General features: G+C 32.5%; 2 protein-coding genes and 1 long non-coding RNA gene across 5 annotated transcripts; 1 reads left to right on the top strand and 2 right to left on the bottom strand.

Annotated features, from left to right (window-relative positions):
- Nucleotides 1-297: 297 nt before the first annotated feature.
- Nucleotides 298-5536, bottom strand: LOC114732951 (telomere repeat-binding protein 3-like). 2 transcript variants are annotated; one of them, XM_028920355.1, is made up of 10 exons: nt 5288-5536; nt 5034-5174; nt 4048-4188; nt 3100-3937; nt 2782-3003; nt 2612-2691; nt 2110-2339; nt 1687-2004; nt 1513-1576; nt 298-791 (listed from the first exon to the last, which is right to left on the bottom strand). In XM_028920355.1, the coding sequence occupies exons 3-10, from the start codon at nt 4126-4128 to the stop codon at nt 528-530; spliced, it is 2097 nt and encodes a 698-aa protein (XP_028776188.1). In that variant the 5' UTR covers nt 4129-4188; nt 5034-5174; nt 5288-5536; the 3' UTR covers nt 298-527. The 2 variants fall into 2 exon arrangements, with proteins under 2 accessions (XP_028776188.1, XP_028776187.1); XM_028920354.1 differs by lacking the exon at nt 5034-5174.
- An 87-nt stretch (nt 5537-5623) lies between these two features.
- On the top strand, nt 5624-18047 carry LOC114732970 (uncharacterized). Its single transcript, XR_003739040.1, has 3 exons — nt 5624-5634; nt 8758-8761; nt 17794-18047. It is a non-coding gene; the product is annotated as an uncharacterized LOC114732970 (long non-coding RNA).
- LOC114732969 (mitochondrial import inner membrane translocase subunit TIM10) lies at nt 16535-18914 on the bottom strand. Of its 2 annotated transcripts, none has more exons than XM_028920382.1 (5): nt 18670-18914; nt 18062-18114; nt 17547-17585; nt 17268-17337; nt 16535-16888 (listed from the first exon to the last, which is right to left on the bottom strand). In XM_028920382.1, the coding sequence occupies exons 1-5, from the start codon at nt 18712-18714 to the stop codon at nt 16838-16840; spliced, it is 258 nt and encodes an 85-aa protein (XP_028776215.1). In that variant the 5' UTR covers nt 18715-18914; the 3' UTR covers nt 16535-16837. The 2 variants fall into 2 exon arrangements, with proteins under 2 accessions (XP_028776215.1, XP_028776216.1); XM_028920383.1 differs by having other exon boundaries at nt 18666-18914.
- Between the last annotated feature and the right edge of the window lie 7036 nt (nt 18915-25950).

Genomic DNA, 25950 nt, shown 5'->3' on the forward strand with positions numbered 1-25950 from the left:
AGTTATTTTTTTTTTTTAAAAAAAAAAACCTCTTTTATGATCAATTATGAATAAAAGAAATCCATGTGTTGGGATTTCACTTTCAAAATACAATCAAAGAGATCAAGACTTCTTTTCCCAGGACATGTTACATCAAATGAATAAAGTCCCAACAGGCAAAAGGGAGGCAAATGTAACATTAAGGAAGAAGCAAGGAATAACCTTTCTTGAGTGTTAAACATGTCAGTCTATCAGAGAGACAGTTCTAGATAGATACACTTCCAAGTAAAAGAATCAACAATTTCAAGAAAGAAAGAATTGTAAGCGGGTGTGAAGAAACAATCTTATTTGAACAAGTCATTTACAAAAAGCCAACCTGCAAATTGCAGTTAAAGGGGTCGGCAAAATGAATAAATGGTGTGAGAATATTACATGAAATTGAATCAAAATGTACAAAAGGTTTCTTCTTCCTTACTTTTTTTCCCTGTCCTCCTCTATTCCTTCCTTACCTGTCACCATTAATAATTCCTTCTTATATCATTTTGTTTTTACATTGTTCCAACGGGTTGGATGACACCACCAGCTTCACCGACAACACTGAGACCTTGAGGAGCTGAGGATTCTTTGACCTTGTTCGGAGTTGCAGGGTGTTGTTGTTGATGATGATGCTTCCCATGTTGCTGCTTGCCTTGATGCTGTGACCAGAAAGCATGAGCAGCCAATACTCTGTCCAACAGCTCCTGAGGAACCGGCTCTCCTCTTCTTTGTTGGGGAGATATTCTTGCTGTGTGAACTAACGTTTTCCATTTGTCCTGCATTTTCCCAAGTCAATCAGATCAGAAACAACATAAACCATGCAAAGATCTCTACATTGATCATCTCAAAACAGAAAAGCAATCTGGATTTACCGCATGTAGATCATTTGGCTTCAAAAAAAATCAATGTATGTAGTGCACTCGGGAGTAGGGCCAGAGAAAGAGAGAGAGAGAGAGAGAGTGAATAGAATAGAAGAGTACGATTATAAGATATGGATCACATGCACAAACACTTTCTCTTGTTTTACTCTTTCTCCGACTATGGGACTGCAGACTCCTCATACATGAAAAGGGCTTAGGTATATGAAACAAGAAATAGAGAGAGAGAGAGAAGAGAGCTAGGAGTACAATCAGAGAAACACGTCTAACTAAACAGATGCATGAATGTGGAAGATTCAAAATAATAAATATGTTATAGACTATCCTCTGTACCAACAAAAACACAAGTAAAACATTGTAGGTATCGGCTATCAGGTTTCCCAATAGAAACTTAGCATGTGAATAGACTATTAAAATTAAAAAATAAAAAATAAAAAATGTATGATGCTGAAATGTAAAAATCATCCAAATGTCATATCTTTCCTAGGATGAAACCAGAAGCATAATTCAGCAAGAATTGTCATGTGAACCAAGTACAAGAAAAGCAATGAATCAACTTTCAAAAAAACACCAAATTTTACTTAGTATCCTCGTAACTAGGAAGGAAGAAAATATATACCTTCAAGTCAACGTAAGTCCTATGGTCTGCGTTTTCAAAAGCAAGCAGCTTAACATCACGCCACCTACACAGAGTAAAGAACAAATCAATTCCCCTATCCACATGATGTATGGGAAGGTTTTTTTTTTTTTTTTTTTTCAAAACAAGAAAAAGGTCATAAACAAAACATCAAACCTTCCAGTTCCAAGTTCTTCAACAGCATGAACAAGTGCTTCAACCTCAGACACTGAGAAGGGTCTCCTGGTTCGACGCTGTACAAGCTCAGAGCGCTTAGTTTTCTGAGTCGCTGGAACTATAGCCAATGGTTCTGTGCTCCTATCAGGAACAACTACTAAAGATTTGGAATCTGACGCTACTTTGTCAGTCATCGTGTCAGTGGGAGAAGAAATTGATTCATGGTTACTTTCAATAGGGTTGCTCGGAGTAGTCAGCAAGGGAGAGTCATGTAACACATCAGTAATCCCTGACTCTAAGACAGGAGTTCTAGGGGACCTAGAAGAATCAATTGATCAAATAATGATATTGTCAGCCGTACTGAATAATCAGAGAGTGCAATTGAATAGAAATAACGGGATCATATGATCCAGTTTGCCTCACCTGTTTGAATGGGATGGTTCATGATAAGACGGTTCACCAACACAAACAGAGGGAGAGCCTTGTAAGGAACTCGGCTCCAACGTGAAACCAAGGGCATCAATATTTTCTTCACAAGATAAACCAGTCTGCTGAAGAGTTCTGTTGTCATCTCTAACTTTCTTCCCCTGAAGAACAACACCAACATGCACTCCACCTCCAAGTATAGCCATCACAGCCTCCATGACTGTCCTCTAGAGGGAAGTAATTGTAAAAGAAAGAAGGCAGAAGTTAGAACATGACAACACCACAAACACCAAGTAGTTAAAAAATACCACTTTAGGAGAGAGAAAACAAATCCAACTAATGCAACTAGTTATATAAAATAGTAAATCAGTCCGAGAATAGATTACAGAAGAATCAAAAAGCGGGAACAAAAAAAGGGAATACTATACATCCACATTAATGTGCAGATAAAACTTATTTCGGACGTTTATCTGTTTCAAAATAGCATCTATATTCATACCTTTAGAGAACCAACAGTAGCAGTTTCAGGAACCTCAATATAAAGCTCTGGTATCTTGAAAGACTTAATGCTAAACTTCACTGTTCACAAGATAAAAACAGCAAATAAACACTACAGAATGCAGAGAACAAAAGAGCAGTGTAATGACTGAAAATCAAGCAACCAAGTACCATGAGAATCCTTCGATTCATGCTTTGAAGATGAGCTAGGATTGTTGCCATCCATTCCCTTCTCAATGGAATTAGATACACTCTCACTGCTGAATCCTCCATCAAGTGTCAGGCCTGAAAACCGATTAGAGAATTTCCTCCTCTTGAAAAGAGAATCATAATGACCTCTTTCAAAGCTGTGACAAGCCTTCCTCTTCTGAAAAAGAGGTTTTGCTCCAGCATCTGCAAATTTTTTATTATTTTCAGTGAAAAAACACAGCATTTGGTGGCATCAAATAATGAAGCATTTGGCTACAAACAATTTGTAAGCAACCTCACCAGATCTGGAAAGCTCGCAATCCTTCAACTTCGGTGCAACCTTCCAGTACTTGGAAGTCACGAGCTTCCTGATTCTTCGGTGTGCAATCCGATGCGGAGGCTTAAAAGACTTTGATTTGGTGCTAATTTTGTGGCACCTTATAAAGTTATCGTCATCATCTCTAAAACCTACCTTACTATTATTGCCATAATTAGAAAAGGAACTATTTGGGAAAGTTCCTTTAGAGAATGGATACTTAATTTTACTAACTGAGTTACTTATTGAATGAGAGTTAACTCGAAATTCCAAAGGGTCCTTCATACTACATTTATCAGCAAGACTTGGTCCCTCAATGCCTGAACTCCTAGCTTCTTGTTCCCTTTTAAAGCCATTGTTTATCTTACTATTATTATAAGACTCCCTAAAATTCTGGGGTGATTCTGCTAACCTACTAGAATAATGTTCGGCTTGATCCTCCCACTTGCATATTTTAGGCTTAATGTTAGGTTCAGTTTTCTTGCAGCAGTCAGCAGGATTAGTAACGGAAGTGCATTCTGGTACAGCATCAGTCTCAGCTTGCCCAAGATACTTCTGGCTAGAATTTCGTGAGACTACCTCCGTCATAAAGGCACTCTCTGCACAACTTCCATGATGAACACCTTCTGCTACTAATGGTTTGGCTTCACCTTGACTTTCCTGCTCAACAGCGCCTTGGCCAGAGGCTGGCTGGTGATTTCCTTCTGATGCATTGCTAGAAGCTGAACTTTCACTCTCCTGCAACAACTTGCCAGCTAAAGATGCCAGTACTTCAATGGCACAAACTTGGCCATCCTCTTCTTTCTTGGAAAGAACCCTCCTCTGAAAATAATCAAACATTAGGGATTAGCATAATGTTCAAAACACAAATAAGGAGTAACAAGAAAGCATGGAAATATAAAGCTTAAAGAATAGTTGCAGCAAGCACTTACTCTTACAGATCTAGGAGCTCTAGGAATAAAGGGGACCTGAAAGCCATTGAATCCATATTCTAGCCTCTTCTTGCACACCATAGCGTAGACATATAAAGCTTAATGAATTACCAGAATAATCAAAACACTGGATGCTCCTCACTGCCAAAAGAACAAAAAGACTCATCCATCAAGTTCATTTCATATTGGTCATGCTAGAAAAGCAAAAATCACAAGATCCAGTAAATAACATAAGCTAGTTACTCATTTCAGTTTTCCTTCTCAGCCCATGACAGGACACAAGCATGCAGAAGATTAAAAGCATATTATTCACCAAAGAAAGTGAGAGAGAGAGAGAACGAAGAAGGGAAAAAAACATAAGAAAATAAAACCATAAAATTATGATATGTGGTCTTATGGAACTTTTTATTCAATTAAATTCCAGCCCCAAGCGAACGCATAAAAATAAGGAAAGATTTTAAAGAACTCCAACCCAACAACTTCACGTTTGATTCACCAACGCTGGTCCCGTTGTAATATATTACAATCTAATTACACACAAATCACAAATCGACACATTACAAACCAAAAATTGATCATTTCAAAGATCACGTGCCAAACAGACCAGAACTCATTTTCCTGAAATTCCGACCCATGAACCGCAAGAAACAAATCGAGAAGTCAATGGATAAAGTATCGCATTAAATTTCATGCACGAAACAGGGCAAAAAAAAAAAAAGGCAAGCTTTTTCAATGGTGGTGGAATCATTAAAGTCAACAAAAACACAAACAGAAACAGTTGTAAGCTGCATCTAGTTGATGTGCACTAAATGCGTAAAATTGATGCTAAACAACCCAATTCTGATCCTCAACGTTCTCGAGCTCTCTAAAATTTTGCATCCAGGACCAAAAATAAATCTAGAGATGCTCCGATCAATTAGAAAAGGAGAGATTCACGAGAGCATGGAAATTCTCAAACTGAAACAGAGAGAGAACCAGTTGCTCACGTCAATGAATAGTCTCGCATCCACGATCGGATCTCTACGGAACGTCAATCGCATAATTCACAGAGAACTGTTCCCAAGAACACAAACTCTGGGTATACGCTACAAGAATTATGCTCTTTCTTTGCAGAATCAAGACAAAATCTTCAGAAAAACCAGCAAAACTACGAGATCGCACCCAAAACTCGGAGAAGAAAAGGAAAACAAAGCCAAAATTCAAAATTTACGCGAAGCAATAGACCTTTGTACCAACTCACCTCTTCTAGAAACGCCATTCGAGCAATGATCCGAAGTTGAATTGTGATCAGGTGACGAAATTCCCAGGGAAAACCATCTCCAGAGGAAATCAATATCCGAGAAGTGCCTAGAAATACAAGAGATCTACGAGTCTCAGAAATCTAATCTCAGGACCCAGAATTGTGTTGTATTATTCGAAAATTCGGTGTCCTTTTTTTAATTTCTTTGGATCGGAGAAAATGAGAGAAACAGTTTGAGAGAACCAAAAACCCACCTAATTCAAAAACCACGCAACAGTGGCCTTAAACCCCTTATATCTCCATGGTTTTGACCACACAACCGGACGAACCAGTAAAAGGGCATAAATGTCCCGGCAGTTGCAGGTTTCCCCACCAAGTTCCTACTTCCCACAACATTATCCTATCACATTTTATTTTAAAGGTACTACTTACTCAAGAATCACCTATATTATTTCAATTGACATATATTTCCATGTTTAGACAAAAAAAAATGATGAAAATAGTTCAGTTTTAATTAAAAAAACAAATATTTTTTGAAAATATTTTTAGTCATGTAATTAAAGGATGGCTTCAATAACAATAATAATAATAATAAAAAAATTCATGCGGACAGGAGCGGGTTTCACTTCCGTTCTATGCAAACTTTCTTCTTGTTCTTTTTTTTAAAATTTTTTTTTTTTGAGTAAAATATAAATAGAGATAATTAAAATTGTCTGAACCTCAGATTTTGGGGGCAGAAGATGGCGCGTGCCACGTGGAGGAGAGGGCATTCATGGGACGAAATCCATGGTTAGATACATTTATTTTCGGATTGGGCTTTCGTGTGGTCTTCCCCTCATATATTGTTACTTTCCCTTTCCCCTTTCAATTTCCATCTTCACTTTTTTCTCTCCCTCATTCTTTGTTCTTTGTTTGAACTTTGAACATTCTTTCATCATTCATATCTCCCCGGTTTAACTCCACAATTACATAATCTTTCTCTCAAATACTCACAATAATATAAATCTCATATAAAAAATCAGACGTGAAGTTAGTGAATTTAAGAATTTTTTTAAATTTTAATTAAGTATGTTAGAAATGACTTATAAATATAATTAAAAATAATAATATACTAATTTATATATTTAAAAACTTCATTTCATAATTTTTATGGTAGTGTTTATAGGCCAAAATATCAATGGATGAAAACTTTGATCAAACTCACTATATTGAACCGAAAACTAGTGAATCAACTTAGGATTAAACCCTAATGAGTTACTGTAAATGGGATAACCGGGTGGAATTAATATAAACTTTTCTCTTTCTTTCTTGAAACAAGATGTTTTGAGTTTAAAAAAAAAAAATAGCAGCACGTTATCTTTATATGCGTAAACATTTTATTTTCTTGTGATTAATATTTATTAACTTTTTTCATAATTATATATGAATATTTTTGTCTAGATAGTTAAATTGTATTATTTTAATCATAATTTATTTAATCTCGATAAAAACTACTAATTTTAAACCCCTATTTGAATCGTTATTGTTTCTTTATGCCAAAAAAGGTAAAGGGAAAAACTTCGTAGTTTCTCATGGATATTGAATAGTCACAGGTCATTATCGCACAAATACTGTTGTCATACATAAAATTGTCAATTCCCTTGGAGCATCTTCCACACGCTTTTTCATGATAATGCAAATCAATTAAAAAATTAATAAAATAAAGCACCTGTATCAATCCAGATCATCTGGTTTTCTTTTTTTCCCTGCAAATAAATAGCCCGTAACACTAATAATTATTAATAAGTGGATTTATTTTTATGCTAGCTATACGGGAAAATAATTTTTTATTACCTTTTCTCCATAAATTGAAAAGAAAACATATTCTTGTGATTTAATTTTTATTATTTTTTTCATGGTCAAAAAGATTTTTGTATTATTCTCACAAAAGTTTGAGCCTTTTCCGGCTGGACACAGTGTCCTAAAAGGAAACCAGTTGAGGATTAGTCAAAAGGGCAAAAAATTGAGGTTTAATTAGTTTAAATCGGTTGCTACTGAAATTAGTTGAGGATTAGAGAATGAGAACTAATGAGCATACAGGTGAAATTTGGTTTATAAGATTATAAACTAAACGATAATTTTGGACATTTTTCTTTCTTTCGCCTTGATAAGTGGGTACATTATATTTTATATCTCATAGTCATAGACTCATAGTTACCTTATTTTTATCATGTGGGTTAACATTTTTTCCAATTTAAACCCTTTTTTGGTAGATTAAGAATTTATCTGAAATAATTTATAAATAAATTTTAAATCATAATTTACGAAATATGAAGTAAGTATATGAAAAAAATAGCTCGATTTTTGTAAAAGTGCTTATAAGCACTTGTTTATTGCAAATCCAAGCAAACCTTAATCAGATTGACTCACTGAACCTAAACTAATATTAAAGAAATGCATACATAATCCAAGCTTCAAAAAATGGAGCCTTCATTTACGTGTCTATTTAATTCCTTATTTTATGTAGAATTATTAATCATTTCTGAAAATTCAAATTATTATGCCCGTACACACGTATATACATTACACAAAGAGAAAATGACAAAAAAAGAAGGTGAAAATCTGTAAATACCAAACAAAGAATCTTAATAAAAATTTCTTATCATTTACAAATTCAGTATTGTCAACACCAAATAAAATGTTATTACTAAATCTTGTTTGAGATTTAGTAATTTTCAACTTTTTTTTTGTTACTATCTCTCACACAAATGATAGAATTGTTACGCAAACACATACACCTCTGGCTGTACCCAGCTACTTCCTATCATTCTAAATATAAGAAGTATCAGGAATGTTTATTTTAATCTTAAATATAAGAACTTGATATATTATCTTGACATTGACGGACTAATCCTTTCAATGGCTGGTTTGTTTTTCTTAATGAGTATAATCTTCTTAAGTTTTTTCTTTCAATTTGTTTTGGCATAACACAAATGAAATTTATTTATCTAAAATTTCATCAGTCATCACTACATCTGAGAAAATTCAAGACCTAATCATGTACATAAATTGTGAGTATTGAAAAAAAAAAAAACCTTGACCAAAGCTATATATGATTTTCCATAATTTTTAAATTGTTTGTGTTGGTTCGGATATAGTTAATCACTGTGTTCAGTTATACTTCGGATATTATATTCCAAAATCTAAAGTTTTTGTTTGTACGAAAAACGTGCTTTTTTTTTTAATCATCAAAGAAGTGATCCGATGCAATTTTAATTTAAGAAAAAAGAAGAAGTCAAGTGTCCTGCTTTATATCTTTTAAAGAACAAATACATTAAATTAAAGTCCTTTTTTAACCAAACCATTAAATTAAACTCTTTTTCGTGTTTTATAGACACACACACACAACCACGCAAATTAGAAATTTTTGTGTTATAATTTCTATATCAACAAAGTCAACTTCCGGCATAAAGTATGCTCCAATTATTAAGCAATGTAAAAACCTTTCATTAATTCTTTCAGTTATTTTAAAAGGCGTTAGTACTTCCTTTATCCTCATTATACATACACCATGCAGCATTTTTAAATCATATGATGCATATTAAATATTTGCATATAGTTCGTGATATCAACTAAGTTTAAACATTTAGTCTATTGTTTTTATTAAACCAGCAGCAAAGATTAAACAAATTTATCTCTGAATTATTAACCTTACAACATAAAATAATTTCCAAAAAAGTAATGATAATTTGACAGTAACTAACCAGAAGCACTTACATACTTAGGTTTATCTATGTTGATCAAATATTTTTTCCTAGAGTTAACAGTCAACTTTACCATCTATTAGTTTAGGGGTGACATTATAGTAGTTTTAGTACTTGAAATGTAATCTTACTCTGATAAATAATACTATTTTTAGTCCTTAATATAAAAGCTAGTTGACTAATTTGAGTGGATTAAGAAAATTAATTAAGTTAGTTATTTGTAATAAATAGATGTTGTCTTTCTTAAAATATTTTTACTAATCAAATATATTGGCTAACACTATTATTATTACATAGACTATTTTGAAAAAATAGATAAAGATGAAAAACAAAATGGATTCAAATTTTATATTTATAAACAAAATAAAAGTCAAACAAGCTCTTATATTAAGGATCGGAGGTAATATATGATAAGATATATGCTCATTGTGAAATAATTAAGAGTATAACCCTTTAAACCTTTTGATAAATATATTGATAATTGAGAGTTTTTTTTCCCCCGGCAAGCATCGGCGATTTAGTGCCCGTTTTGATTAGCGGTAAACAACTGTAATTTTAGATAATTGTGAATTTTATAAGTGACACTGGTTAATCGTGATTTCTGTTTGGATATTTTTTTTGTAAGTGATTTTAAGAATTGTGATTATGTTTGGTTTTCATTTATTAAAATTACTTATGAGTGTATAATTACTAAAAAAGACACGAAGGTAACAAAGTTGTTTACATTTTCATAATTATTATATTTAATAATAAATTTTATTAAATAAAATTTAATAAATGACATGAATATTTAAATATTATTTTTATTTTAAAATTATTATTATTTAAAATCACTTACAAAATTTGTGTGTAGTACAAATATTAAATAAATGACCCCATATAAGAAAAAGCAGTCAAAAGGAATCAAGAAACAATCACAAGTATTCAAGGCGGTTATTCGCAAGAGGCATCGTGAGAATTGAAGATTGTAAATTTGTGAGAATAAGATGAGTGAATTCCGACTTGTATAAAGAAAGTGAACAAATAAAGAAGGAAACATAACTTTTAATTGCTTGATTGATCCAAAAAAGCGAGATGACGGCCTTTTAAGAAAAAATTTGAAGTGGTTTAGTTGTTTAGGTTGAAAAATTGTAGGCAAAATATATGGAGATAATATTTGAAAAGAGATTTTTAAAAGAGTAAATGCAGAGATATCATTTTAGATAAAATAACATTAATAAATATAAAAATAAGCTGAAAAATTATTTTTCATCATTATTTTCTTAATTTAACGATGCTCCACGAATTAGAATATTACTTGAATATTTGATTGCATTGTTTCAATCATATGTCATTCGTTATCTGGTTTTTTAAAAATGTCTTTTAGATAAAATTAAAAGAAAAACATTTTCATATTGTATGTTTTTTTTAAAAAAAATTAAAATAATTACCATTAGAATGAGGGGTAGATTGGAGAAAATTTAGTAACTGAAGATTCATCAGGATTTTTCAAACACATAAGTTACTTCTTGTTGTTTATCCTAAAAGTGTGGTGGAAAGTTAAAATCACGATTCATCGGGATTTTATAAAAATTATCCAAATACCCTAAACATGCTTCATAAGCACTTATTTGAATTTAAACAGGTTTATTTGAGATCCTACTGCTTAACCAAACAGGCTCCTAGACAGTACTGGCTGATTTCAGAAAATCGCAAATTAATTTTGCTTTAGTTATATTCAAAATAATTTTAATTTTAATAAGTTCATAATTTAACACAAACACATAGAAAAAGAAATCAATTCATCACTTTAAAGAATTACATATTGAAAACTTTAATTTGGACTATGGATGATTCAGATCTCATCACCACACAAAAAAAATGGAAGACCAAATTTGGTCTATGCATAAATGTGAAACGCCAAGATGAGTTGGGAGAGAAATTTAATTAATTGAATATTTTTGAAGTAGTAGACGGTGGACCAAACTCTTCATTAAACACCATTTAGATAAGTCAATACGCATATATACAAACTTTCAAATATGAGAAAATAACACCAGTAGTTACCCAAAAAAAAAAAAAACAAGAAGATGAAGAATCCAAATAGAAAGAAACTATTTAGTTGACCAAGGCATGAAAAAAAGTTAAGAGGATCTGAATGGTTCTTCTTTTAACTTTCCCCTTTGATGATTGATCTCATTCTAGATCGCACATATTTTTTTACAATATAGATGAAAATATATTTTAATATCCTCTCTCTCTCTCTGTGTCTGTGTGTGTGAGAGAGAGATATATGAATTAAAAATTAAGGCTACGAGTCTTGGAGCTAAACTGGGTCAAATTGAGTTGCTGCAGCATATATGCTCTGTTTGGTTGAGATTGACTTGACTGTAGAAACGAACGACTATATATATATATATATATATATAAAGAGAAATAAACGATCAAACGATTTTACAGTAGTGGTTATTGAATAATTAAAAATATTAATTTAGGATTATGATTGATTATTCGTTTGGTTCACATATATATGATGCTAACTAATCATTGCAGTTTTCAGATCAAGAACGCAACAATATGATAGAATCGGAGATTAGTTTATTTTAATAATAAAGTATCGTTGGTGGCAACCAACAAAACCCGGCACAGTTGGTAGATAGCTGGGTCCCTTAAACATAATGTCCTAAATTTGAACCAGGCCGTGTGCATGGAAAAGGCTTTGTTGGGAGAGGCAAAACCCACTTCTGTGATCTCTACGTCTCGAGAGAATTAGTCTCTGGCTATCGGCTAGGAGATACCACCTGGTTTCTAAAAAAAAAAAAGTCGTTGTTGGCAGATTTGGGTCCAATATAATACAATATATTTGTTAAGTGCGATGAGTTGATGACTGATGAGTGATGAGTTACCTTTTTATCTGAAAAACCGCGGCCGAAGGTGGAAGGAAGGTATCTTTTGTTTGACAACCTTATTCTTTTCGTTTTTGGCTAGCTTTGAGGTTAATTTGGTAAGCTGTTATTTGACGATGAAGCTTGATATTTCTCAGTTAGGTAGGTTCATGTTTGATTTAAAAAAAAAAAACACAAGATATTTCCCTATTTAACAATATCAAATAATCAATTTGCCAGTAAAATGTTAAGTTATTTATCGATCTCTTGGTAAGTATTTCCTCATGCAGTAATTTTTTATTTTGACGAATCAAGATTTAAGAACGAGCTTAATTAAAAAGATGAACGTATGATGTGAAAATTTAGTGGTTACTTTAAGGGTGTGTTTGGTATGAGGGATTTGGGAGGCGGGGGAGGGAAGGGGAGGGATTTTAATCATTTCTCCTTATTTGGCAACACACAAATTTTAGGAGGGGAGAGAAAATTTTTAAAATTTCCCCTCCCCTCCCCTCTTCAACCTCCCCTCCAAAATTGGGAGGATTTGGAGGGAAAGGGTAATATTTTGTCATATTATGACCATTATGCCCATATTTTGTCATGTTGTGACCATTATGTCTATATTTTGTCATGTTGTGACCATTATGCCCACGTCTTAAATAAAATAAGAACAAAATTGTCCATATTAAAATATTTTCCCCTCCCCTCCCCTCTTTTTTTATAAATCCAAACAAGCTGATATTAATATCCTTCCACTCCCCTCCCCTCCCATTCCCTCCATTAAAATCCCTCTCTTTCCCTTCCTCTCATTGAGCCAAACATACCCTAAAATTGAATGATATCACTTGATATAGAAGAGAAGTAACATTTTGGTCTGGAGTGAGGGAGCATTTATTATTAAAGCATTTATTATTAAGAGTTGTGAGAATTTTGTCTTCGGTTTCATGTATTTTTATTATTATCAAACCCATCAACCCTCAATCAATAATGCGGGTCCTTTGATACTCCTTCTCTTCTTAACGTATAACCTAATTTGAAAACTAATATTGGTTTTGTATATAAGACTTATTTTATATATTTATTAATTTTTTTTCAAATTAATTCTGATGATATTTTCTCAACAATAATTAAGTATGAGAGAAAGTAAGGCAATTAAAAAATATAATTAAGGTGTTTTACGAAAAAAGATATATTATTAACTAATTTAACTAACATTTTTAATCTACTTAAATTAGTTAATTAGGTGTTACATTAAGGATCAAAGCAGTATAAGAGTTGGATAACTAATTTATGAATATTAATAAAATTAGTTGAGTTAATTATTTATAATAAATGATGTCTTCACTAAAAATATCCCTACCAGTTATATGCATTATTGAAATTTTATATTTATGATTGAACTAAATATTTAATTAGTTTTTATATTAAGTACAAAAAATAATGTGTGTGCGCGTGTAACTAGAGAACATAAAGATGCAAAAGGGAAACGTGTGTCGCTCTTGCCTAACGACGAGGGAGTTAGATGGCACGAGGAAGCTAATAGTAATGACGACAATAATTTATTAAATTAGTGATGTATTAGGATAAATATTTACCACATGTTAACATTTATCATTTAAAAAAAAAAAAGAAGAAAGAAGTCATTGACTCGGTGCATACCGCCTACCAGTAAATAAATAACTTAAGAATACATATTTAAGAATGACGGATTGGATTTTAATTCTCTCCACACGTCTTTTTATACGCAATCTCTCGTGTCCATTTAATTATGCACTTTATTTAACGGTTAAAGATTGCTAATTATAGCCTTGAACCAAATATATTATTTTTTATTTATCTACATTCTAATATAAAAAGGTGTTATGATCTCAATTTCGAAAGTATTTAAGTGACAAAAATAAGTGTAAAAGTAAAACTATCGAATTAAATAAAAAAAAAGTTAAACGAGTAACACGGGAAAATACCCCAACTTCCGCCAATAGCCGTTCACCAATGTGCTGATTTTGCTTTCATTGGGGGTGTCTCTCTCTGAAAAGAAAAGGGGAAACGACGCTTAGGGGCCTGGGGAGAAAGCAAACCACACGAGAAGTCCCAAAAGTTTCGGAAAACACATTGAAAGGCCCTGAAGTTTTGGAAAATATGAAGGGCCCATGTCTTTAATAAGTTGAGTGATGAATTGTTGAGGGAAAACATTTTGCATTTACTTATTCAATTTTATAATCTGGTACCTATATTTTTTTTTATCTCTTGATTAAACCATCTAATTTTGCTTGGTTAGCATTGTGGCTAAGAGTGCTTTCAGATCCAAATTATATGGGCTAGTGATACTAAGAGAGTAAATTTAACTGATTTAATCAAAAGATAAAAAAAATATAGGTATCAAATTAAAAATTCAGAAAAAATATAAATGCCTGCAAATAATTTTTTGAATTGTTGAAGTTTAAGAATGAATCATCAAAAATTAGTCCTCAAAAACAATGCTATGTCTATGTATGTAATGAAAATTGTCGAAAATCAGCTATAAATTGTAAGGGATAAACACAGTAAACTAAAAAGATAAGTGGTAGATTTTTTATTTCATGAAATAGTTAAAAACCCTTTGGTAGAAATTACAATTAAATGGTCAATTGTATTAGTTGATAGAGTAGTTGTTTCCCTCTATATACAGTTGATATTCAACAATTCATAACTAAAACCTGGTAATAACCTATGCGTTTCATCGTTTTCCCCCTAAAATTGAGTCCTTGAGCCATTAGTCCAAGATCTCTTGATGTCATTTTCATTTTCCCCAAAAAGAGTAGGACTCATAAAGATGAGAGAGAGGGGTTGGGAGGGATGGAGTGAAGATAGAAGGGAAGGCATGTGGTTGCTTGTGAAAGCAGATAGCATCTCTCTCTCTCTCTCTCTCACATTGCTTGGCCAGCTATGAATCTCTATGCATCTTGTTTTCCTAACGTCATCCTCAAGGCTTCTTCCCCATCTCAGCCGGCTTTTCTCTTTCTTTCTTTCCTTTTCTCTTCATAACATCCAATTTTTTTAATTGCCATATGCCAATCTCAACCGCCTTTTCTTCTTCTTTCATGGATGGAACTACTCTTAACTCTTACCAGTTTGCCTCAAAAAGCTGTGCTCTCCACCATTCTTTCTCTGATCAATTATTCACTTTTAAAGCTTGAATTTCAAGATATCTAAATATCTATCTATATGCATAGAGAGAAGTTAGAACTCTTGAGTCTATAATAACAGGGCTCACACATGGGGTACTTTTCTTTTTTCAGGCGCATCAAAAAGAGAGAAGACAAAATAAGGATACCCAAGAATGACATCCATAGCATAGCTGCCAGTAGAATATAGAATATATGCTTACCCTCCATAAATATTGCCGCTCTATTATTTCTTTTTAATTTATATATAAAATTGAAATATGTATGAAGAAGCATATAACAAGCATCAGCATCATTGTGAAAGTCGTTCTATATTGAGGATGATGACCCCCAGCTGTGATCAAAGTGCTCCCATGTGATTCTGATTTCATCCTCCCATTAATGTGCTGATAGAGATATCCATCCTCAGTAAAAATTTGTTCTTTCATTGATTCTAATACTCTGAAACCAAGTCAATTTTCTATCGGGAACAATAAGGATCTAGATCATGTGATTGATGATCAATCATCAAGTCCACAAAAAATAAAATAGCCAGTGCTCTATGATAAGTTATAAACAATGCAGATCATTTCTTCCACTATATACAATACCCAAAAGCAAAATACCATGTTCAGTGCTTACATGGTGCACATGCAATTTGGTTATGGGCCTTTTGGCCCAAATTTTTGCTGCTTCAAAATGTTCTGTGACTCAAGGGCTATCCATTTTATGACCTCTTTTATGGGTTTCATGGGCTTTACTTTAGCGGGCAACGGGTGTGCGAAGTTTATGATGTTAGTTTTGTCAAACGAGATCTAGTGGCCCAAGGCAAAAGAGAAACATGTGTTTGCAACTTTAATTTAAAAACAAATATGTAGGTGAAAACGAAATTATGGATTTAAAAACAATTTTATAGCATCTGAAATAAATATGTAAAAAAATTTACCTCAACTTGTGAAAAAATGCTTTTTAAAAACAATTATGATTTTCCAAACACCCCTAAAGTTATCATATTAGCATTGAAAAATGAAAAATCATGGGAGGAGACAAAGCTGCAATTGACAAATGAATTCTTGATGGAAGTTACTAGAAAAGCTTAGAATGGTCACCAAATAATATTACAGGGTGAATATCATCTGTTTTAAACCATTTTGACCTTTTAACAAGCTCAGGAAATATAATCGTTTTCGCGTCTCTTTTTACTTCTTCGGTTCCGAGCTGACTATTGTAACTTACAAACAATGCCTACCTCTTAACATTACACTAAATAATCAAATACAAAATCACTAAAAAACTCAACATGAAGCACCATCGTACAAACATCCCCTTAAATTAGCACAATGTCATGCATAGACTTGCTTGACCTGTTGGAGTTTTTCTTAATTTGGGTGGAAGGAAGAGGATTAGAAAGGTGTTTTTTTTTTTTTGGCCACTAGAAAAGAGTGTTTATTATTGTCAATTGTGTAAGAGATGCCAGGGAAATAAGGGGGGAGAGAGAGAGTTCGTAAATCAAGGTAATAACATATGCTTAATTTGGAAGATCAATAATATCGATAATTTGCTGTCAAGCCAGAAAGTCAAGAAGAAACTGAAGAATGGATGAGGCAAAAAAATTATTTCTACAGCTAACCATGGGCCAACTCAAATTCAAAGACATTAATCTTTTTAAACGAAACATTGACCTTAGCATAATCATATGCCAAATAAAGATCTTGCATAGTATTCAACTTCCTGTTCCCTTTAGGTAGCCAACTAAGACTAGCTCTGGTGGAGCAAATTGCAGCAGAAAACAATACACTTGAATTACATTGGAGGTCTACCGGAACCAAGCAGCTGGCCAATTAGGTTAGTCACCTAGCAACACGGGGGGAAAAACGTATTACAGTTTGACATTTCCAACGACACTGTTTTCATAAGCCGGAATATGAAAAAATTGAAATCGATGCAATGCTTCCATGGGAAATTCCATACAATATGATTTCAAAAGTGCAGATGATACTCAAAATTTATGCCGTCAAATTTTCAAGGAACCTCAAATTGAAGATACTTCATGGGAAGCAAGCATTTACACAGATGTCAAGCAAATTGAATGAATGAATAAAATGAAACAAGAAAAGAAGAAGGCACAAATAACTAATAGGCAAACAGATAAAAAGCATGTATTATCAAAAAGAAAAAATAGAATGTGCATTAGCAATAATTCAAAATAAAAAATAAACAGCCAACATCTTACATGCCAGTATTTTGAAACACAGCGATCAATGCAACTATTTTCACCCATATTTAGCTCAGACTCCTTGTACCTAAGATAAAGAGGTAAACAAATGTCAGTATTTACATTCAACCTTTATACAAATAATCCAGCATCCAGCAGCAGATAACTCCTAAATAAAGTTAGAAAGAGAACAATTTTCCCCCAGAATAATTAGATGCCTTCAAAGAACAAGAAAGTGATCTTTCATCAATGAGTTCGTACAATTTAAGCAAGGATTATAAAAAGAAAATTTCATACCTTTTGTCAACACATTTATTGAAACAGGTGTGAGTCAGCCTGAAAAGGAAAAACAAGGGTTTAACCGTTGTATATATGATAATGCCATATGAAAACAATTAAAGCGTGCGAAGTTTTCCAAAATTAAATCACCTAGGAGACATCTGCAATCATTCATAGGACCCACTTCGCACTAGGTAAACACTCAGCCGATACTAAGGAACTATACAAGTACTGTGGCATAATGATCCACAGAGAGAGCAGGGAGGGCATAATAGCACATAGCATCATGAGTAGATTTTGTATTCATTTTTTCCTTCTTTAGAATATAATTCCATCCACTAAGTTCACATGAGCAGCAGAAAACTCAATGGTGAGAAAGGAGTTAGCTTATATGATAAGGATATCTAAAGAAAATTTTGTCTAATTATGTCCTGACTCCCCACGGCAACGGCATAACAATTTGAATCATCTAAGAAATAACAACTGCGAGGGAAGCATTTGGAACACTGAATTTTGAAGTGCCAGAAACTTACTTATTGAATAACTCAACCCTATATTCCATCTCCTTTTCAGCCATTCCAAATATCTGCACCATTAACACAAGAATTAGTCAAGATAGGCAAATAAGATAAACCAAATCAGACAAATTCATAATTGAAACCTGGCATGTTAATTCAAATAAATGATAGCAAGTTTGGGGAGTTGTAGGATAGTTAAAGGGGGTAGGTTACTAACGACGGAGGCTATAAATAAATACTCTCGGGTAGTTTGTAATTATGCTTTTGGATAATGAGGACTTGAGTTCTACTCTACGCTCTCTCTCTCTCTTCCCCGTTCATCTTCTTTCTCCGTAACAAAGCCACATTGAGATGCATCACACTGATAAATGAACAGAAACTTGAAGATTCGTAACAATAAAATAGAAAGGTAGAGAGTACACAATATCAATCGCCACATCAATTTCCAAGTTACATTCCCAGGAAAGCAGAGTCTCACCAGAAAATAAAAATTGATGAGCAGATGACACATACGAAAACTAGGAACAATAATAAGCCAAGGAATGCCTTTCTAAACACATAATAATAAAAGCAGGAATTCCTTCCGCAACTGCCAACATGCAAGTAATCATTGGAATACCTGCCTGTTCTTTATCCAAACCCGAGGGCGCATTGTTACTGGCGGCCATGGAAATCAAAAAAATTTACACCAAGAGAAACACGCGCTCAAATTGCGAAAAAAAAGCGTAGGAATGCGAATTCAAGAAGGGAATCTATTCGTTTGTAGGTTTGCCAAATTAGCCGGATGGGCTCGTGCAGAAGGGCAGGCGTATACAAATCCCGTCGCGCTGTACTCGCCAGGCGCCACTAGGGTTTAGGAGAAAACCCTGCAGTGTTAATCAACTATTTGGTTTATTTCACCCTTTATGCCCTTGGAATTCTGAAAAGGCAAAATGGGATGTTTGGTTGACTCTCTCAATTTAATGAAAATATTGGTTTTTGGATAAAATTTTAGAAAATCACAGTTTTAGACTCAAAAATTTATTTTTTTAGACATCCGAACGCATCCAAAAATGGATGAGATTTATAATTTATAATGAAAATTATTATTAATTCAAAAACTTTAATTAAAATACTATCTCTGGTCCTAAATAGGATTGGAGTACTATTCTGTCCTTTATTATAAGATTTTTTTAACTAAATTGTGTTGTATAAGAAAATAGTTTAAATTAGTTAAAAGCAATTAATATGTAGCAAATGTAATTTTTTTTCAAATGTACCCTATATATAAATAGGTAGATGTAAGAAAGTAATAATAAGATAAATGAAGAACGAGAATGTATTGAATTTATTAAACTAAGGGTAAAATAGGTAATAATATATGAAATGTTCAAACAAACTCAAAAAGAATCTTATAAAAAGGAATAAACCTATTCAAAAAATTAGATCTCATAATAAGGGACGAAATGAGTATATAACTAACAACTAGGTGGGAGAATATTAGTTAGGCTTAAGGTTAAATTTGAAAGTCTTTTTTATGTTTTAAGAATTAAATTTTACTGTACATCGTTAGATCACATGTTTAAACTTTAAAAAGTAAAATTAAAACATTTAAAAGTACTGAGTAACACAAATCCAAATTTTAAAATATGAACACATTTTTAAAATCTAAATTTTAATCTCAAAATTGGTATCAACAAAATTTGTTTATTCGGTGGGAATTTTAATAATCAGAGTCTTTATGTGGTATTTATAGTAATTTTCGCTACTATTGTTGTAATGTTAGCATCATTTTTGTTTGACTTGAGAAGGCCCAGTGACCAAGACTGCCCCAAAATTTCTGAATGACCAAGATTCTTTTCACGCCAACCCAAGGTTTTTCAGCGGTCCAGCCTCCAGCCCATCTTTGAAGAAACACAAAGCCTCAGGCTGAAAAAAATGGAGGAGGAGCCAAAAGGTTAGAGATGAAAAGGCAAAGATAGAACCAACAGGATTAGATTCCGCAGGGCACAAAGAAGGGTTGAAGATCTTGGTCCTTAATGGTGGTGGGTATCCTATAGGAAAAACCTTTAATGTTGTCTACAAGAAATTTTTTTTAATAATCTATAAATTGGAAAACTTATTGTGTTAAACCAAACTTCGTGTTTTTTGTCCATTTTTAAGTTTTTCATTTGCCTCAAATATACCCCGTGCATTGCACGGGCACTGAACTAGTTATCATAAAGTGGCAAATTAATATTTGAATCCTCACTAAAAAAAAATACTCACATTTAATGCCTGTGGAGCAGACAAAATATCTACACTTGGGGGGAGGAAAAGAAAAGAAAACCCATGGATGGATCAGCTACATTAATTCCGTAGTACCAGAGTTCATTAGAACATAACAAATTAAATCACAAGCTTAACATATCGAAGTAAATGAAGGAATAACGGGCCATGACCAATAAAAGGGAAGACACAATCAATTTGATCCAGTAAAAAGAAAGATAGCTCGTTCTCTTAGAACAGGATTGAAGGAATTTTTTTTTTTCTTTTTTCATTTTTTGGCTTAAAGGGTGCTTCTATTACCAATCCAGTAGCGGGGAGAAAAAAAGCAGTGAAGTCGAAAACAGAAGCATAAATAATCAATCAGCAAAGTCATTTTGCCATTTTGGGTTTTTTCAGGTGTTTGGATATTTTTATTCCAAAGATATTGATACTAGTTTGTTTGTCTCATATTTTGTACACTATGATTAAAAAATTAAGTTAATAAAATTCTACTATCATTCCAAACAATTACTTGAAAGATGTGTGCCCTGAGATGTGATGCTAACTAATGTGGCAGCATGTTAGGAGCAATTTTGATAAGTCTATCCATGATTTTATGCCAAATAGTTCATTAACCAAGTACAATATTTGCTTTCATGTTTCACTTCTTTTTTAAGCACAGGTATTCTCTTATTGAAGGTAATATTGTTTAAGACATTATTGAACACTAAATATGAATACTTCCTCTAACAAACATTCAAATAGTAATCTGTCACATTATGAAAGATTACCTCTTTTTATTAAACTTAGCAGTAGTTGGTTGACATTTCATATTAAAATGTCATGTTTAGATACCATCTGAGTCATGAATATAAGAGTTAGTTCACTAATTTGGGTAGATTAAGAAATTTCGTTAAGTTAGTTATTTGTAATAAACAGGTGTTGTCTTTCTTAAAATATCCTTTCTAATAATTTGTATTAACTAGAACTACCATTTGATGAAATAAATATGAGAGACAGAGTGGATTGAGGTCTTATATATATGACTAAATTAAAAGTCAAACTAACTCTCATATTAAGCTCTGGAGGTAGTATCATATTTGCATATTTTGCTCAAAAGTTGAGACACAATTTTTCTTTTGAAGGAGGAGGAATTAATAACAGATGCTGCAAAGTTAGCGAAGCACTTCGGCCGGGAAGAAAAATAATTGGAAATAATAAATCTCATCCTTGGATAAAACGATTTCTGTGATGATTAAAAATATTAATTCTGTACTCTTCAATTTACATATAAGTCACAAGCACGGGGTTCACTCGTACTGGAGTAAGATTAATTTGCAAGGTTTTCAAGTGCACATTATTTCACATTATTAATACCCCTTCTCCTGCATTTTATATTCAGCATATAGACTTGGAAACAAACTTAAAATCTCTTGCAAAACAAGTTGGGAATCTATTACTTGCTGCTTAGCTAGTTGATGAGAGTGTAACATAATAACATATATATCATTGTAAGATTAATGTGTATGAGACACAACACAAGTAACTTATAAACAACGCCTACCACTTTGCATTATACTAGCTAGCTAGCTACATCATCAAACACAAAATCATTAGCCAATTCAATGCAAGACTCCATCATACAACCCATGCTCTACAACTTCACCAATTTTGTTTTAAAAAAATATAATGTTCTGGGTAGCCCAAAATTTTACCCTAAATTAATTAAACTGTCTACAAAATTAATTACACATAACAACTGAGTATATATCATTTTTTAACTGCTCGCACTGTTCTTAAATTATAATTTAATCACAAGATTAATAACAACATAATTTTTTCAAAAAAAATTTACCCATTGGCTGGCAGAATCCAAAAATTAATTAGCATCATTATTTTAAAATCGCATAACTTTCCATGTTTTATTTTGTGCATCTCTGTCTTTATTTTCGGGGGAGGGGGAACTTTTCTTTGAATATTTCTCTCAAACTTATGTTGTTTTATAAATATATATTTTGAAGTAAAACCATATGAATTTTGATTTTTTTGGCCAACGTATAAACTTTGATTTTAATTAACACGTATATAACATTTCGCTCTCTTTTATAATTGTTCATGAGATGAGATGAAGTATATACATCATACTCAGTTAAGCCGGCAGTTGGTTTGATTTCAACCCCCCCCCCCCCAAAAAAAGAAAAAAGAAAAAAGGTATAATTAAAGTGAGGGGGTCAAAAAGGGGACTCTTTGAATGATTAAATCGAAGCTTGTGTTCAAAAAGAAAGAAAAGTTGAGCTCAAGCTGCATGAGAAGTGGGGGGAAAAAACAAGAAGACCTTCAATATAAGTTTGCACAAAATGTTTGGAGGATCAGCCATTAATTGGCTGTTTTTTTTTTTAAAAAAAAAAAAGTTAATGTCCAGTCTGCCATAAAAGATCTAATCATTGATAAGTTTTACACAGGTTGTAATGCAAAAAATAACAATAGATTCGTATTGGAACTTTTTAAGGATTAGATTGCTTAGGTAAAATAGTACTATGATTATTTTTTCCTTAATAAAAATACTCAATGCTCCGAATGTTCATAATTTCAAATTTTGTGCATATAAAAAATTATACTAATAAGTTGAAAGAATTATATATATGTATGTGTGTGTATGAAAAGTTGGGACCCCATGAATCTTGTTGCTTGCATGGCGGGGAAGCTTGAGACCTTTTTTTGGTAGGGATTGCGTAAAGCTCAATATTAGATCTTCGATTCGAGTGTTTCTGATATGAAAGAGAAAGCATGCCATGCTCAAGGGTCCTCATGGTCCCTGTAAAGACCAGGCCAGTTTTCAATCTCCATTTCCTCCTCAATATTGTTCCAATCTTTATCCTCTGTCCCTCTCTTTCTCTCTTATTTTAATTTATTTCATTAATTAGTGCCCTTTTATTTTATATGAGTTATACTTGGAGAAAAAAACACAAAAGTGTCGTTGTTTAAAGTTGAAGAAGTTACTCAGAGGTTAGAATCAACTAAGATTCATGCTGCAATATATGTTCTCTTGAGGCTAGATTTGGTGATCGCTTTTCCCTTAGAAATGGCAAAGAATAAGTTTTATTTATTTTTTAATCCTTTCCGACTTTTGAATCCGTTTAATAATGTTGCCCAACTGAATTACCTACCGCCCCATTTGATTGGTACCTTTATTACAAGACGTGAAAGCAGGAGAGAGGGAAACGTAATGGAAGCATGAGAGGGAAATGTAAAGAGAAAATGGGGGAAGAATTCTCATTTATTTAGAAATGTACAAAATATGTAGTTAATAACTTTTAATTTATAGACCTCCAAACAACTAATGAGAGTTCCATGACATCATGAACAGAATTTTACATAATTGCATAATGTATAACCAAAAATGTGTATTAATCATTTAAATTAACTCTAAAAGAACAATTGGTTTTGAAAATCACGGGATTTTATGTATAGAATTTGAAAGATAATTTCTTCTGAATGTTAGGAATATTCATATTTTCAATATGTTTTATTGGAATAAAAAAAAACCTTAAAACTCATTAATTATGTGTTTTTGTCTACTCTTATTAAATATATACTCAATATTTTATTGTTTGTCACATATTTTATTGAAGCTTTTAATTGATGGTGATTATTATGCAAATTAAAAATTAAACAAATAAATGATTAAAAAAGGCAAAAGAATCTCAACAATTCGGACAATATCGAATGAAAGGGCAGATTTATTAATAAATCACTATTGACACAATTAAAAATGACGAAAAGTGATTTTGAAATTTGTTTTCGTATGTTTTATAAAGTCATAATCCGTGGAGAATTTGAAGACTGTTAATCAAGCGAAAAAATGTAATATAATTATAGGTGACAATTATACAATAACCACTGGCCCCAAAGGGTTTTAACTTTCAATCACCGGCATTGTACTATGAGGTTACTTTCAAACTACCTAATTAATTAATTAGAGGAAAGAATGAGTTTTAAATATTTTAATAATATTTCTTCAAACCTTTTAGGACTAATCGAATCGAGCCGTACTACTATTATTTAATTTCGTGTTTGAATTATGTGAGATTACATATGAAAACTTGACCTTATGGCCCAACAAAATCGTACTCTAAAATTATCAAATATCCTTTATTAATTCCCATGTCAAGAACTCGCAAGCTGATTTCATATAACCCTCCATTCTTCTTATTCAAAATCAGTGAATTATTATATATTTTTGAAATTAATTTTGACTAGAAAATTAAAAATTAATATCAAATTTATTAAGACTTTTTTTTGGACTTAAAATATAAGTCACTTTTCATTACCCTCTCAGAGTTAAAGACATATCAACGATTATATCATTAAATATGTTTTAATTTTTTTAAAACTTACCCCTATCCAAATACTACCTCCGGTTCTAATTATAAGAGCCAGTTGACTAATTTGAAAAGATTAAGGAAGTAAATTGAGTTAGTTATTTGTCCTAAATAGGTGTTATTTTTCCTAAAATATCATTGTTAATCAAGTAAATGTATTGACTATAACTATAATTAGGGGTGTTCAAGGCCGGCCCGTCCCGGTCGGCCCGTTCCGGTCCCGGTCCCGGTCCCGGTCTTATCGGGACGGGACAAAAAAGGGACCGGGACGGGACGGGACACGGGACGGGGTCATCCCGTCCCGGTCCCGTCTCGATTCCTTTTTTAAAAAAAATTAATTTTTTTAATTTTTTATATAATATCATTTTTTTCATATTTTTTTAAGATTTGAGACTATTGTATGGAACTATGGATATATTTATTTAGAGTTTTTATATTTGTTAATGATTTGAGATTATTGATGATTAGAATTTTTAGCAAGTTTTTATTGTGTTAAAAGCTTTTGTTTAGAGTTTTTAATAACTATTATATGTAATATTTTGAGCTTTTGTTTAAGAGTGCCCAAACAAATAAAAAAGATGTTTTTATAAGATTTAAGCTCAAAAAAATATAATTAAAAAAATTAGATTTTTTAAAAAAAAATTAAAAAAATTAAAAAAAATTAAAAAAATTATTTCGGGACGTCCCGGATCCGTCCCGTCCCGACCGGGACCGGGACAACCCCGGGAAGGGCAGGGACACGGGACAGAAAATCTGTCCCGTTACTGTTCATCGGGACGGAACCGGGACGGGCCTGTCCCGGTCCCAATCCGTCCCGTGAACACCCCTAACTATAATTATTAGAAGGACTATTTTAGAAAAAATTGAGTAAATATAAGAGACAAAGTGGATTAGGGTCTTATATTTAGGATCAAAATAAAAATCAAATAGGATCTTATATTAAGGATCAGAGATGGTATGTTTCGTCTCATCAACGGGGTTGAATTTAATAAAAAGAGTTGGTCCTTAATAATATGAGAAACTAATATTTAAATTTTTGTTGAGAAAAATACTCATCTTTAATGCTTAATTATGCTAGACAGTATACCGAACAAAATTACTTTTATTACTTACTATCAACTTTTTTCATGAAAAAAAACAGAAAAGAAAATTGATCCATGTATGATGTGTCCCATGGAAGCTCACCAGATTAGATTTGGTTTAAAGGGGCGGGGAAAAGAAATGGAAGAACCGACATAATAAATGTGGCATTATGAAAAAGTGAAGAAGGGACTATAGGGATCGCGTGATGTGGGA

Source organism: Neltuma alba, unplaced genomic scaffold (assembly GCF_004799145.2).
Source record: "Neltuma alba isolate B1F8T4 unplaced genomic scaffold, ASM479914v2 tig00012957_pilon, whole genome shotgun sequence".
NCBI classification, from domain to species: Eukaryota; Viridiplantae; Streptophyta; class Magnoliopsida; order Fabales; family Fabaceae; genus Neltuma; species Neltuma alba.